This window comes from Bos taurus, chromosome 2 (assembly GCF_002263795.3).
Source record: "Bos taurus isolate L1 Dominette 01449 registration number 42190680 breed Hereford chromosome 2, ARS-UCD2.0, whole genome shotgun sequence".
Lineage (NCBI taxonomy): Eukaryota > Metazoa > Chordata > Mammalia > Artiodactyla > Bovidae > Bos > Bos taurus.
In genome coordinates, this window is record NC_037329.1 from 115208251 (window position 1) to 115222957 (window position 14707).

The 14707-nt window shown below is 41.7% G+C and overlaps 2 protein-coding genes across 4 annotated transcripts in view; one reads left to right on the forward strand and one right to left on the reverse strand.

Moving 5' to 3' along the window:
- The window catches only part of RHBDD1 (rhomboid domain containing 1), a 207555-nt gene that overhangs the window by 183767 nt on the left and 9081 nt on the right, over positions 1-14707 (forward strand). The window lies entirely within an intron of this gene.
- COL4A4 (collagen type IV alpha 4 chain) overlaps positions 1-14707 on the reverse strand; it is a 158200-nt gene that overhangs the window by 48685 nt on the left and 94808 nt on the right. For all 3 annotated transcript variants that reach the window (XM_059879104.1, XM_024981740.2, NM_001435192.1), the window contains exons 30-35: positions 13907-14077; positions 12337-12480; positions 9771-9878; positions 8170-8351; positions 7271-7334; positions 4005-4079 (exon numbers count right to left, since the gene is read on the reverse strand). In XM_059879104.1, the coding sequence (XP_059735087.1) occupies positions 4005-4079; positions 7271-7334; positions 8170-8351; positions 9771-9878; positions 12337-12480; positions 13907-14077 (744 nt within the window). The remainder of the gene's footprint in view (positions 1-4004; positions 4080-7270; positions 7335-8169; positions 8352-9770; positions 9879-12336; positions 12481-13906; positions 14078-14707) is intronic.

The following is a 14707-nucleotide window of genomic DNA, read 5'->3' on the forward strand; positions in this document are numbered from 1 at the left end:
ACTCTAAGTCATATTTGATTACTAGAGAAGTTGACTTTGCCATGTATTTATTCATTATCTATGCCTGTAATACAATTTATATTTATAGGACAAACCAATAGTCTGTGCCAAAATTCATCAGTTGAATCTGCAAATAAATTACATGGTATTGTATTTTCAAACCCACGGAGGTCATAGTCACTATTCTAAAACACAAGAAACAAGCCTGTGTTAGTCTATACTTGTTCCTGATCAAATTTTAGATCTATGAGCTTCACTGTGTATTGCTTTATTTATCCTGAAAATATCCCTGCAGTAAAGGTGTTCATTGAATTAGTCGCTCAGTCGTGTCCAACTCTCTGCGACTATAGCCTGCCAGGCTTCTCTCATGGAATTCTCCAGGCAAGAATATTGGATTGGGTTGCTATTTCCTTCTCCAGGGGATCTTTCTGACCCAGGTATCAAACCCAGGTCTTCTGCATTGTGGGGAGATTCTTTACCATCTGAGGGCAGCATTTTCCTATTTGCAAATGAAAGTTGTTTAGTCACTAAGTCATGTCCGACTCTTTTGCGACCCCATGAACTGTAGCCTGCCACGGTTCCTCTGTCCATGGGATTTCCCAGGCAAGAATACTGGAGTGGGTTACCATTTCCTTCTCCAGGGGAATATTCCCTGCCCAGGAATCGAACCCAGTCTCCTGCACTGGCGAGCAGATTCTTTACCACTGAGCCACCAGGGAAGCCCTTTTGCAAATGAAAAAACTGAACTATTAAAGGCTTGCCTCTCCAATCACAGTTGTATTAAGAACAGAACTTCTGAGTTAATCTCTACTGTATTTGCTCTCTGAAACAAAGGAAGGGGAAGTAGAACAGAACCCAGTACAATCATATAAAGTCCCCTGAGACAGGCTGCAGGTCCATGCCTTCCTGTTAGGCTTGTTCAAATTCAATCCAGCTTTTTTCCCAGTCAATGAAAATTGCATGTTTAGGTAAACTCTGTGCTGGTACATAAAGTATGATGTAACTTTAAAAATTTAAGCAAAAGCTATGGCATTTGGGAAATGGAATGATTTAAATGGTGATAACCACAGGAGACCAGGGAAATAACACCAAGGCAAATTTTCTTGAAAAAGTGAGCCTATGCATAAAATAACTCAGCTTTATGATTTTTAACTTAAAATATTAGGTAATATAAAAGGTCTCCATTTTGGACTATTTTCAGCTCATGAAATCTTACTCTCTTAAAGGTTTTACATAAAAATAGCAGTAAGTGTGGAAATATTTCTTCATGTTTTGCTGACGATGACAATGATGAATCACACATTACATTTGTGTAGCACTTTTCAGTTTACAAATCGCTTTCAAGGAATCTCATTTGATCTTCAGAACAACCTGTAATCTGCTGAAGGCCAGTTTACAGATGAGCAAACAGCTCAGAGATGATAAGCAACTGGCTCAAGACCACATGTTCAGTGGTAATGGAGGTTGACTTTGTTGAACCAGTGACTTTCCTTTCTGAGACCTCATTCTGGTACTTCTTATGAACCCCTACAATGCTAACCTCAAAGCTATTTTCCCCTCCAAATGTACACACATAAGCTATACATCTCAGTTAAAATTATATTATCTAAATCTATTTGACATGCCAGAGGGAAAATACCCAAAGGGAAGGGAATGGAAAAGGAAGTTTTTGCCAGGGTAATGGCTTGTTCTTTTGTTAGATTTCCATTTTAGCAATTTATGGAATAAAAACAAAATTTAATTCATTGTTATTATAAATATGGCTTCCCTGTACCTATAATTTATTGAATTGCGGAGACGGACTGAGGAGCCTGGTGGGCTGCTGTCCACAGGGTCGCACAGAGTTGGACACAACTGAAGCAACTTAGCATGCATGCATGCATTTGAGAAGGAAATGGCAACCCACTTCAGTTTTCTTGCCTGGGGAATCCCAGAGACAGGGGAGCCTGGTGGGCTGCCATCTATGGGGTCGCACAGAGTCGGACACAACTGAAGCAACTTAGCAGCAGCAGCAGCAGCACAGAGTGTAAATGGCTTCCCTTGTGGCTCAGATGGTAAAGAATCTATCTGCAATGCAGGAGATGTGGGTGTGATCCTTGGGTCAGAAAGACACCCTGGAGAAGGGAATGGCTACCCAGTCCAGTATTCTTGCCTGGAAAAACTCCATGGACAAAGGAGCCTGGTGGGCTATATAAGTACATGGGGTCAGAAAGGGTCAGACATGATTGAGCAACTAACACACACACATAGCGTGTAAAGACGACTGAAATTCTATAAAATGTCTAAAGTTAAAAAAACAATTTTTTATTTATTCTTTAAAATAAATAAATACGTAAACAAATGAAATAAAAATTCCCATAATAGGTCTGCTCAGATAGTCTGTCATATGGAATGAAACATGACCATCACCAAAGAGAATTTGAAGATAAAGCATGAAACCATTAATACGAGATATTTAATTTACAAGTGCATGCTCAGTCACATCCGACTCTTTGTGACCACACGGACTGTAGGCCACCAGGCTCCTCTGTCCACAGGATTCTCCAGGCAAGAATACTGGAGTGGGCTGCTATTTCCTCTTCCAGGGGATCTTTCCAACCCAGGGATTGAACCAGTGTTTCCTGTGTCTCCCGCATTGGCAGGCGAATTCTTTACCACCGAGCCACCTGGGAAGCCCTTCATTTACAAGGTGCTCATCTAAATGTAAACCTGGTCTCTAACCTGTCCACTACAGCTTAACAGCTCTGGGCATCACTGATTGAACCAATTACCTGTGGAGAAACAAATATTCTTTCCTGGTAGTGGATATCCCTGTGTACACACCTTTGTACATCTGTCTGATTATTGACTTCAGGTATATTCCAACAGGCGGAATTAGTAAAAGGCTATGTGTATTTTGTCAGCTGTGGTCATCTACTGTAGGCAACCATAGCCTCTATGGAGAGCAAGCACTCACTGGAACACCGTCATCTGTTCTGAGGGGATTACCCATCAACTGTTGCTGATAAACAGAGTACTGTTTCCAAAGACTTGTGGATGATGGAGCTTTACCTTTTTTTTTTTTTTTTTTGGTTTGCTAAGTCACTTCAGTCGTGTCCAACTCTGTGGGACCCCGTAGACGGCAGCCCACCAGGCTCCCCCGTCCCTGGGATTCTCCAGGCAAGAATACTGGAGTGGTTTGCCATTTCCTTCTCCAATGTGTGAAAGTGAAAAGTGAAAGGGAAGTCGCTCAGTCGTGTCCGACTCCTAGCGACCCCATGGACTGCAGCCTACCAGGCTCCTCCATCCATTGGATTTTCCAGGCAAGAGTACTGGAGTGGGGTGCCATTGCCTTCTCCTTTTTTGGTTTGGTTTTTAGTAAACTAGATCCACAGAAAATGCAGTATTCTGTAATATTATATCTCAGCAACAGCAGCCCTCAGGGCATTCACCTATGCTTTTCTGAGTAGAAAAGAAAGGGTTGGAATGAAAACCTGCCACTGTAGTCAGCTGAGTGGTTCTTGCTTAATTATCATTTTTAATTACAGAGATTGCAAAAGGGTCCAAATTTTCATTTTTGACCCTGGGAAGTGTGTTGTTAACATCCCAGGTCATGGGACCCATGATGGCAAGAAGATGAAGAGTCTCTGGTATTCTCCTAGACCAGTGGTTATACACAAGTTTTCTGTTTCTTTATTTTTTTTTAAGTTTTATTTATTTATTTGGCTATGTCAGGCCTTTGTTGTACTGTACAGGCGTCTCTAGTTGTGGCACGTGGATATACTCGCCCCATGGCATCTGTGATCTTAGTTCCCAGACCTGGGATTGAACCCTTAAAAGGCAGATTCCTAACCACTGGACCACCAGGGAAGTCCCTATACATAGTCTTCTGATACGTATGTTAATGAGTAAAGGGGGAAGAAAATACTGATATAATCATTCCCGGCTAGGAGGATGAAGTAATTGTTCTATTTTTCAAAACACACTTACTCTTTTTTGTTTGAATAAAAACGATGGGTCTGTACCTGGATATCCAGGGCCACCCGGCTCACCCTTTGGACCAGGCAGGCCAAACTGACTTGCAGATTCCCCTTTGTCTCCTGTAAGTGATAAAATACACACATCATTTAAGGGAGTTTATATTTTTTCTTTCAAGTGACATAATAACATTCACTTATTTGTGTCTTTATAGTCTATCTTTAATGTTCCAGAAAAGAATTTTTTTGAAAAATGCTTTTTCCCCCCTACATAAGAACATAGGGAATCCAAAGTGAGATTTAAGAATACACGTAAGAACACAGATGCAAAGTGTGATTTAAACACACACACACACACGTTTATAGTTCATGACAGTCATAAGAAACAAGATTGTTTATTCTTAAGCTTATTCTTAATAAGCTTAAAATTTTAATTTTCTAAAGGAGTTTCAAATTTAGATGTCTATTTAAGAAATTACTTGGCATTGAGTAACTATATCTTCATACTGTTTTTCAGGAAAAGAAAGCCGAAACTGTTACTGTTTCGGCTACTGCAATCACATTTCAAGCTCTCTGCAAGGAAGCTCAATTCAGTGTCCTTGTAAAAAAAATCACAAAAAGTCATCTTACTGATGACTTCACAAGGCACATTCAAAGGCCATTGTAGGCAGTGATTCCCATAGTCCCACAGAGCTGTTCCACACTGCTGCTGTGTCCTTTCAGACACAAAGATTCATTAATACATTATAGCTGAGAGTCAATTAAAAGACACTTACTTCTTGGAAGGAAAGTTATGACCAACCTAGATAGCATATTAAAAAGCAGAGACATTCCTTTGTCAACAAAGGTCCATCTAGTCAAGGCTATGGTTTTTCCAGTAGTCATGTATGGATATGAGAGTTGAACTATAAAGAAAGTTGAGCATGGAAGAATTGATGCTTTTGAACTGTGGTGTTGGAGAAGACTCTTGAGAGTCCCTTGGACTGCAAGGAGATCCAACCAGTCCATCCTAAAGGAGATCAGTCCTGGGTGTTCATTGGAAGGACTGATGCTGAAGCTGAAACTCCAATACTTTGGCCACCTGATGCAAAGAGCTGATTCATTTGAAAACACCCTGATGCTGGGAAAGATTGAGGGCAGGAGGAGAAGAGGATGACAGAAGATGAGATGATTGGATGGTATCACTGACTCAATGGACATGACTTTGAGTAAATTCCAGGAGTTGGTGATGGACAGGGAGGCCTGGCATGCTGTGGTTCATGGGGTCACAAAGAGTCGGACACGACTGAGTGACTGAACTGAACTGAGAGCCAATTATAAACAGAGGATTCAAAATGGTGTAGTAGGGAAGGGCAAAATAATTGATGAGGTTGTAAGAGAAGAAGAGACCTAATTAGGCATATGTTGTAGCACCCGCCCACCAACACCCCTTTAAAGGGGTCCCACCCACACCTTAGAGAAGGTTCTCTTCTACCTGACCCTACTTATAATTGGGGTTAGTCATTTGAAGGGTACAAATCTGGTCCATCCCAGGTCAGCCAGTCTTTGAGAAATTATAATAAAAAGTAAAAATTTGAGGTCCTTGTCTATTGAGGCAGAAATCAAAAGCATTTTCATGATGGAGGTTGGTTATCACAATGTCCTGATACAGATCATGTTCAAGTGCATTCCAAACAAATCCAGAGAGATCCAGAAAGGACACTGAATACAGAGTGATAAAGCCAGTTGTAGGCAGATAAGTGAAAATCAGACAATGGAGACAAGTCTCAAGAGAAAAACTATGGATTTCCCAAGGGGTAGGTTCCATCAGACTGTGGTCCAGCAGAACTATAGCTCATATTGGTGGGCTCCATGAGACAGCTCTTACTTCAGTACCTTCATTGTACTTCATTTTCTGGAAAAGATGACCAAATGCAAGGAGGAGGGAAATGAGAAGAAATAGGTTTGTTCTTTGAGAGAGGCGAAACATCTATAATAAATGCATAGATGAGTAGAAGAAGAGACAAGGAGTGTGTTCTGAGCACTGAACCTATACAATGTCAAAATCAAACATGAAAATTTTCCTATATGTAAGTATTTCTGAAGAGGAGATCTAAATTAGTCTTTCTGAATAAGTAAGGGTGCACAGTTCATGTTTTTCATATAACAATTATGCCATTATTTATGGAGTGTCTCTCAAAGTAAAAAGCATGCTTCACTGGTAGTAAGGGAGAAGATTTTTAGGCAGCTTCTAATTACTGTTTCATATTTTAGAGTTATTTATTTTAACTTATATTAAAATAAAACATAACTGTACATCAAGCCTATAAATTCACAGATAGTGAGGGTAAGGCTAAGGTTTAAAAGGTGAATCATTTTAAAGTAGATTTAAAGAAAAATATTAACCCAATGGTACGCAAAAATAGGAAAAATATTAAAGCTTGTGTGTAAACATTGCAATTTAAGATAGCCTGATTTTTGTTTGTTTGTTTAATCTGCATAACGAGTTAATGAAACCTCTTTTTCTAAGGACATTTTTAACCTGGGGTTAACATTTTATTCCTGTTTTCCTGGAAACCCGATAAAGGTAGAATGTACGTTGACATGATAAAGGTAGAATGACAAGGCAACGTTGCCCCTGGCATAAATTAAACTAAGTCCTGTGAGGCCAAATGCAGCCTGCAGACTTTTGTAAATAAAGTTTTATTGGAACACAGATATACCCCTTTGTTTTCATGCTGCTTTCATGCATGCTGTGTTTTCATGTACTGCTGTTGCAGCAGAGCTCACACAGCTAAAGATATTTATGATCCGGCCCTCTGTAAAAAATACATTTACTGACCTTTAGCTTATGGCAAAAAAATCCCAATTTTAAATAACACTTGGCCCAGGAATTCTTAGTGCACTATTAACACTTGGTGAGAAGCCATGGCTTTGGCTTTCTCTATCTACCATGACTCTTGTAACCGAGCCCCTAAAAGCTATACCTATGCGTTTTTAGAAGAGATACTGGTTCCTCTGGGGCATGGGACATGGGCCACCAATGTGGCCTTGTCTCCTTGCACCTGAGCTGTCACTTACAGAGCTGCAGTCACTACAACAGGTGTGAGGACTCCTACCAAGCACGCAGACATGTTTTCTACACAGTACCATTGGGCCTGAATGACATATACAGATGATTTAGGTCTTATCTGACTAGCTAGTAGAGTCTGTGAAGAACTCTTTAAATGCTGCTTGATAGACTTTGCTTTTCATGCCAAAGGTACTTGCTCACAATCTTACAAACATCCAGGACTATGAGCTTGGTGGATGGCTACTGTATTTCCAAGCCATACCTTTAGGTCCTCTTGTACCATCCATTCCTGAAGGTCCCGGGCACCCTGGAGAACCTGGCTCACCCTGATAGTTTAATGAAACAGAAGTAAGACTTTAACCGAATTTCAAATACAAATGACACACTCTTGACATGACCCAGTTATCATTTTCTATAACAAAGTTGGCTTTTATAATTTGCTGTGGTAAAGAAAATTGGAAATGGATTGCAAGCATATCACTGCATACATCTAGTTTGTAAAAAGTTGGCAAAATGCTTCCAGAAGTAGTGATACCAACAGGAGGTATCCAATTCTCTATATTTGATTGTAAAACAGTAATTGCATCACATCATTTGAACTTTAAGTTTTGAATGAATGAACTGATACCAAATAAAATATTATAAAGCTTTAAAAATCTATTTTACTCCAAAAAATGAGTAGCAGAGTATGCTATACATTTTTCCAGAAGTTGTAAATTAGGCTCCTACAGCTGTACTTCCTGGGGTATTCGGCTCATGATTGTAAAGATAAAAAATATTTACAACAAAATCTATGATATCTGCCATCAGATAGGAAGGCTTTGAAAGCAGAAATTGGGTCATTTTTTCACATGACTCTTTAATCTGGTGAACCAGCAGTCCTGAGGCAAGTCTTTCTGAAGCTGTTTAAACAAAGGAGGGGTAGTATGCGGAGTAAGTGACTTGATCATCTATCACGCCTGGAACCAGGCATGAGCACTGGTCAGAAATTAGTTACATCATGGCCTTCCAGAGTCTCCATTCTTCTCTTGACCAACTTCTTATATTCTAAAAGCTGTTGAAAGGACCCTGACATACACTGGCAAAGTAAGATGCCTAACGGGCATCCCCAGGACAGAAAGGTTTTATTATTTCTTTCCTTCCAAAACAGCAGCTGCTTACCTGGTCACCCGGAAATCCTGGAAAACCAATGTTTCCTCTCAGCCCAGGTGAGCCTGGAGGGCCTGGGGGTCCAGGAAGCCCTGGCTGTCCATTTCTTCCGGGCTCCCCAGGGTGAAATCCAGGTGGTCCATGGCTTCCTGGCTCTCCTCTCCTTCCTTGCATCCCAGGATGACCTTTATCACCTGATGGAGTTGGAAGAGTTACAGACCTCTCGGAGGAAATTTGGGGCTGGGCGATAGTTAGGCTATAGGTCTTTGGTCCTGCTTATAGGAGATGAGGGCTTCCCTGGTGGCTCAGATAATAAAGAATCTGGCTGCAGTGTGGGAGACCAGGGTTCGATCCCTGTGTTAGGAAGATCCCCTGGAGGAGGGCATGGCAACCCACTCCAGTATTCTTGCCTGGAGAATCCCCATGGATAGAGGAGCCTGGTAGGGTGCAGTCCATGGGGTGGCAAAGAGTCAGACACAATTGACTGACTAAGCATATAGGAGATGAAGCCATGTCCTAGGAATTAAGAATACTAATTCCTGCCCTAAACCACATCACAAAGGTTTCTGGCTTCTGTGATCTCACTGTAAAAAGGATTCCTCCATAAAGAGACCCAGGGCTATCCAAGAGAAGGATGCTTAATTTATTCCAGCATCACTTGCTTTATTATAACACGCTTATTTTACAGATGAGGAAGGACTCACCCAGAGAAGTTAAAACATTCATCCTCTAACAACTAAAGAAAGAACCCAGATCTCATGCAGATCAGGTCTAAACCAGGGAAGGGGAACACAAACTCGCCATCAAAACCCTTGTTATGCAGTGCATCTGAAGGCCAACAGCACAGGTATTGAGGAGCACGTTAGAAATCCAGACCTGCTGATTCAGTAACTGCATTTTAACAAGGGCTGCCAGGGATGCCCATTGAAGGCTGAGTAACACCTTTTGTACTTGAAATTCTGGATAGTCACTGTGCTGCTCGTTTTAATGAAAGTGTTAGTCACTCAGTTCTGTCTGCCTCTTTGCAACCCCATGGAGTGTAGCCCACCAGGCTCCTCTGTCCATGGGATTCTCCATGCAAGAATACTGGAGTGGGTTGCCATTCCCTTCTCCAGGGTATCTTCCTGACCCAGGGATTGAATCTGGGTCTCCTGCATTGCAGGCAGATTCTTTACTGTCTGAGCCACCAGGGAAGCCCAAACCCAGGAATACTGTAAACCTGGAACCAGTATTTCAAGTATCTGTCTGGATTGATTCTAGTTGGGAATATCCGAATCTATTTCTCTTTTATTCTGCTTAACTGTTTCACAGTAGATGGGATCTTCCCAGATCAGGGATTGAACCCGTGTCTCCTGCACTGGAAGGCTGATTCTTTATCACTGAGCCACCAGGGAAGCCCCTAAACACATATGAACTATAACTAAGTTCTAACATGGGAAAAAAAGGACCATGAGGGAGATTCCTAAGCATGTATTTTTATTTTTATCTAAAGAATGACCTTTCCTAAACTCTGTATTAGTTTCCTTGCCAAAGTGGTCTAATGTACATGCTTGTTTGAATGACCTATAAAGAAGTTAATTTACTTGGTATGGTTAAAACACAAAAGCATTTACCATTTTCTCCTGGGAATCCACCATCCCCAGAAGGTCCAGGTTCTCCAGTTTCCCCCTTCTTGGAAATAATATCCGTTTCTCCTTCATATCCCGGGGGTCCTCTTGCTCCTTTAGATATTAATTATATAAGAGCAAAACAAATTATGACTGTATAAGAAGCATCAGACATGTGATTATTCCTTTGTGGCTCTTCACATCCAGTTTGCAAATTCTCATTCAACCTAAACTGTATTTATGTTCATAGACTGCACGGTATCAACATTGTTGATTGACTTCATAAAGGAAGGTCTATGCCTTTTACACTCCTTTCCCACCCTGTCCAGCAACGGTGTCTGATATATAGTAAGTCCCTACCTATGAATGGGTTATGTTCCTAGAGTGCGTCTGTAAATCCAATTTGTTTGTAAGTCCAACAAAGTTAGCCTAGGTTCCCAACTAACATAGTTGGCTTATATAGTACTATACTGTAATAGGTTTATAATATTTTTTACACAAATAATATATAAAAGCAAATACACACACACACAAATTTTAATCTTATAATAGAAGATCTTGAAAAATAAGAAAGTGAAAGTGAAGTCGCTCAGTCGTGTCTGACTCTTTGCGACCCTGTGGAGCCTACCAGGCTCCTCTGTCCATGGGATTTTCCAGGCAATAGTACTGGAGTGGATTCCCATTTCCTTCTCCAGCAGATCTTCCCGACCCAGGGATCAAACCCAGGTCTCCCGCATTGTAGACAGACGCTTTACCATCTAAGCCAATAGCTGCATAGAGGGGCTGGCATGGAGTGAACAAGCAAGAAGAGTTACTGACTGGAGGAGGGACAGGAGGTGGGAGATGGCAGAGCTGAAGGATCGTCAGCAATAGGAGACAGAGGGCGAAAGGCAGTTTCACTCATGCCTGACATTGATGGAACGCACGTTTGCATCTTTGGAAGTTCACAACTTGAAGATTCATGTGTGGGGGACTTACTGTACACTGAGTGATCAGGGAATGTTTGCTAAATTCAAGCAAACTGGTCTCAGTGAAAAAAGGCTTGAAAAGTTCCAGGTCTAAAATACATCTCTTTATCCCGTAAATTTTAAATTGTCCATCTCATATTTTCCAGTTCCTCATTTTTCCCCTTGCTAACTACCCACCAATTGTCTCTTACATTAAAAGAATGGACAATTAATTTGGTTTTCCACATAGAGAATTCTAAAAGGTAGGAGGAGTGGACAATATTTCTCCTTGTTTGGGCAAGCACTTTCCAGTGGTAGATGTGGGATGGAGTGGGCTCATCCCAGCTTGGCGAGAGCCACTTACTAACAAGTCAAGAATTTTGTAAACTAGTTGCTAAACCACTGGTTGTTTTAAATCAGTCATCGTGGGAGTAGTTGCAAACACTACAGATCTGGGCATTTTTTTAAAAATTTATTTGAGAGCCAGCCTACCGGCACATCACTGACATTAACCCAATTTTAAATATTTTTAGTGAGATAATTATATAGTAGCATAATAGCACAGCAAACATCACTTATCTAAGCTAGCAGAGAATGACTCTTTCATTCCTTGATTCTACATAAATAATTTGCAGGCTAGTAAAACAAAAAATAATAGTACAATCAATCAACTAAAAGAAATTTGAATAAAGTATGAGGCTATTTGCCCAAAGGGTTTTAAAGATAAAAACTTTGTTTTTAGAAATTGTCAAGCCTTCATTCTTAACAATGGAAATGAATTTGTATCTTCACTCTCTGCAGCCTCTTTGGCCAAGAGAGCAAAGTAAATATTTAACAAGAATGGGCACAGAACACTGACACCAGTGGTCTTGAAACTTTTTTTTAATGAAAACTCTTTTTTTAAATGAAGCCTGGGAGAGATGCAACTCACAGCCCAGATGAAAGCATACTCAAACAGTTGAGTGGTCGGCAGGCTACAGCCCAAGGGCCAAATCCTGCTTGCTATCAGTTTTTACAGAATCTGTGAGCTCTGAATGATTTCACAATGTTAATCACTGGGGGAGGGGACTCAAAATAAGAAGAATAGAATGACATGTGAAATTAAATGAAGCTCCAATTTCAGTGTCCATAAATAAATTTTACTGGAACATGGCTATGTTTTTTTGTTTACTTGTCCCAGGCTGCTTTTGCGCTCTAAATGCCGAGTTGTGTAATTTCGACGGAGACCGTAGGGTCTGCAAAGGCTGAAATATTTATATCTGGCTTTAAAAAAAAAACTGGTTTGTTTGTTTTTTTCATTAAAAATGTTGAAGCAGGATTTGGGGATCAGGAGCCCTGCTTGGATCCCATTCTCAAAAGATGAGAACGTTTTCTGAAACCCCAAAGCTACCCATCAAGGCCCTTGTTATTGTTTTTCTGTTAATAGAACAGTTCCATTACCACAGTCATATGTGATAAGACTGAGAGGTAGGGAAAACAAATTTTGTTTAAAACCCTAAAACAAACACCACAGATTCAGAAGGAGCAGAAGGATCCATTTTATTTTTCAGGGATTGTACTTACAGTTTCTGTCCAAAGACTAAAAACAAGCTGTGTTGCATCACGGTGCTGTCAGCTGCATTTACCTTTGACACCTTTCAATCCTCGGTCTCCCAGGAAGCCAGGCCAACCCTTCTCTCCATGTTCTCCCTTTCTGCCAGGGTGTCCATCCTGACCAGGTTTTCCTCTCTCTCCTGGAAAACCCAGGAAGCCAGGCAGCCCCTGGGGTCCTGATGAATGAGAATATGAAAATTTAGGGAAAGTTTTATAGGCTAGTATGGTTCCTGGATCTGTGTTTCTTTCTTTTTTTTTTTTTAAGATTTTTGATGAGCATTTTTTGTTTTTTATTTATTTCGGCTGTGATGGGTCTTCACTGCGGCATGGGCTTTTCTCTAGTTGCGAAGAACGGGGGCTACTCTTTGTTGTGGAGCTCGGGCTTCTCATTGCGAAGCGCAGGCTCTAGGGTGCTAGGGCTTCTGTAGTTGCGGCACATGAGTTCAGTAGTTGTGGCTCCCAGACTCTAGAGCGCATGCTCAGTTAGTTGCAGGGCACAGGCTTAGCTGCTCCACGGCATGTGGGATCTTCTCCAATCAGAGATCAAACCTGTGTCTCCTGCATTGGCAGGTGGATTCACCACTGAGCCACCAAGGAAGCCGGATGGGGACCATTTCTAAAGTCTTTATTGAATTTGTTACAACGTTGCTTCTGTTTTATGTCTTTTTTTTTTTTTTTTTTTGGCCACAAGGCATGTGAGATCCTAGCTTCCCCACCAGGGATCAGATCTCCACTCCTGCATTGTAAAGCGAAGTGCGAACCACTGGACCCCCAGGAAAGTCCCTATCTGTGATTCTTGCCATCCATGTAGAGATGCAGACTTGCCCCAGCTCTGAGCTTATGCTCAAACGCTATCAACCTCACACCTGTAATAGCCAGGCTGTCCCACTCAAGCTTCAGTTTTCCACCCTACAGATTTCAACTACAGGCCCTTATGCTTCTGAGTCCCAACTCCATAAACTTCAAGAGAACTGGGCCTTGGGGAGGTGGGGTGAAGTGTGGGGGCCCATCCCGGGTGGAAGCACACCTGCCCTGACCCCACTCTCTATCAGGACCCCCAGTCCTTTGGGCAGAAGTGTTTATGGGTTCTGTACACCTAACTCCATCACACCCTTTTTTCCCATTAACTTAAACCAAAACATTCAGCCCGCGAAAATCATAATACAGAGGACACGAAGAAGGGAGTCCCATAGGAAATGATAAAGTCAGGCTAATAGGCCAGTCAGGCCAATTCCTGGGCCGGGAAGGTCCGCTGGAGAAGGGATAGGCTACCCACTCCAGTATTCTTGGGCTTCCCTGGTGGCTCAGCTGGTAAAGCATCTACCTGCAATGCAGGAGACCTGGGTTCGATCCCTGGGTTGGGAAGATCCCCTGGAGAAAGGAAAGGCTACCCATGCCAGTATTCTGGCCTGGAGAACTCATTCCATGGACTGTATAATCCATGGGGTCACAAAGAGTCCAACATGACTGAGTGACTTGCTCCTTCCGTTTCAATAGACCAGGTACATCCTACAGTAAGGCCACATGTACAAGAGTAGTTTTCACCTGGCAGTGGATTTTACGTTTATAAACTGAGGGACATATTGGAAAAATGATACACACCCTTTGGGCCTGGAAGACCAGGTAGCCCATCGTCTCCAGTGGGGCCTGGGACCCCTGGAAGACCTGGGGTTCCATCTGCCCCCGGCCATCCTGGGACTCCAGGAAGGCCCTTCATTCCAGCAGGTCCCAGAGGTCCCATGTCCCCTCGCTGTCCTTTCCAACCTGGGGCACCTGTGATGTGACAAACAGCAGTGACAACAAGGCATGAAGACTGAGAACTGGCTTCACACATGAGCAGGAAAAAAAAATCCATAGTAGTTTCAATTGTGTATCTATGGCCAAGTAAATAATTTTTATCAGCTAAAATAACAGTAGCGACTTTCCATCAGTTTAAGGTTACGTTTTTCTGGCTGCTATAAAAAGAAAGGCAGATTATTTAAGTAAATATTTCCCCGTTGAGATGCATTATAAAGAGTCTTTTAAAATGGAAAACGGATAAGGGTAAAGAATTTGTATTTACTCTAGGGTGAGGAGAGGGTGGGAACTAACAGAAGAAAACATTCCAGGTGCTTTTTGAAGCTATTGCCAAGTGAATTTTGGTCAAGCTGTTTACTGCAATGAGAGAACCACAGGAAACAGCAGTGTCATCTGGCATTACGGTGGTAAAAATAAAGCTCTAGTGGCCCAGTTTGCTCTCATCTCATTCGGCTCCTTCAAGAAGGCATATTCCTGGATTTGGATAAATGCCGTTAGGATCTAAACAATAGATGACAATCTGAATGATGAAATAAAGAGCCCGTTGGAAATAGCCCCCTGGCACCTGAGTTGAGAGATAGTTTTTCATGGGTCTCTTTGAGCTCC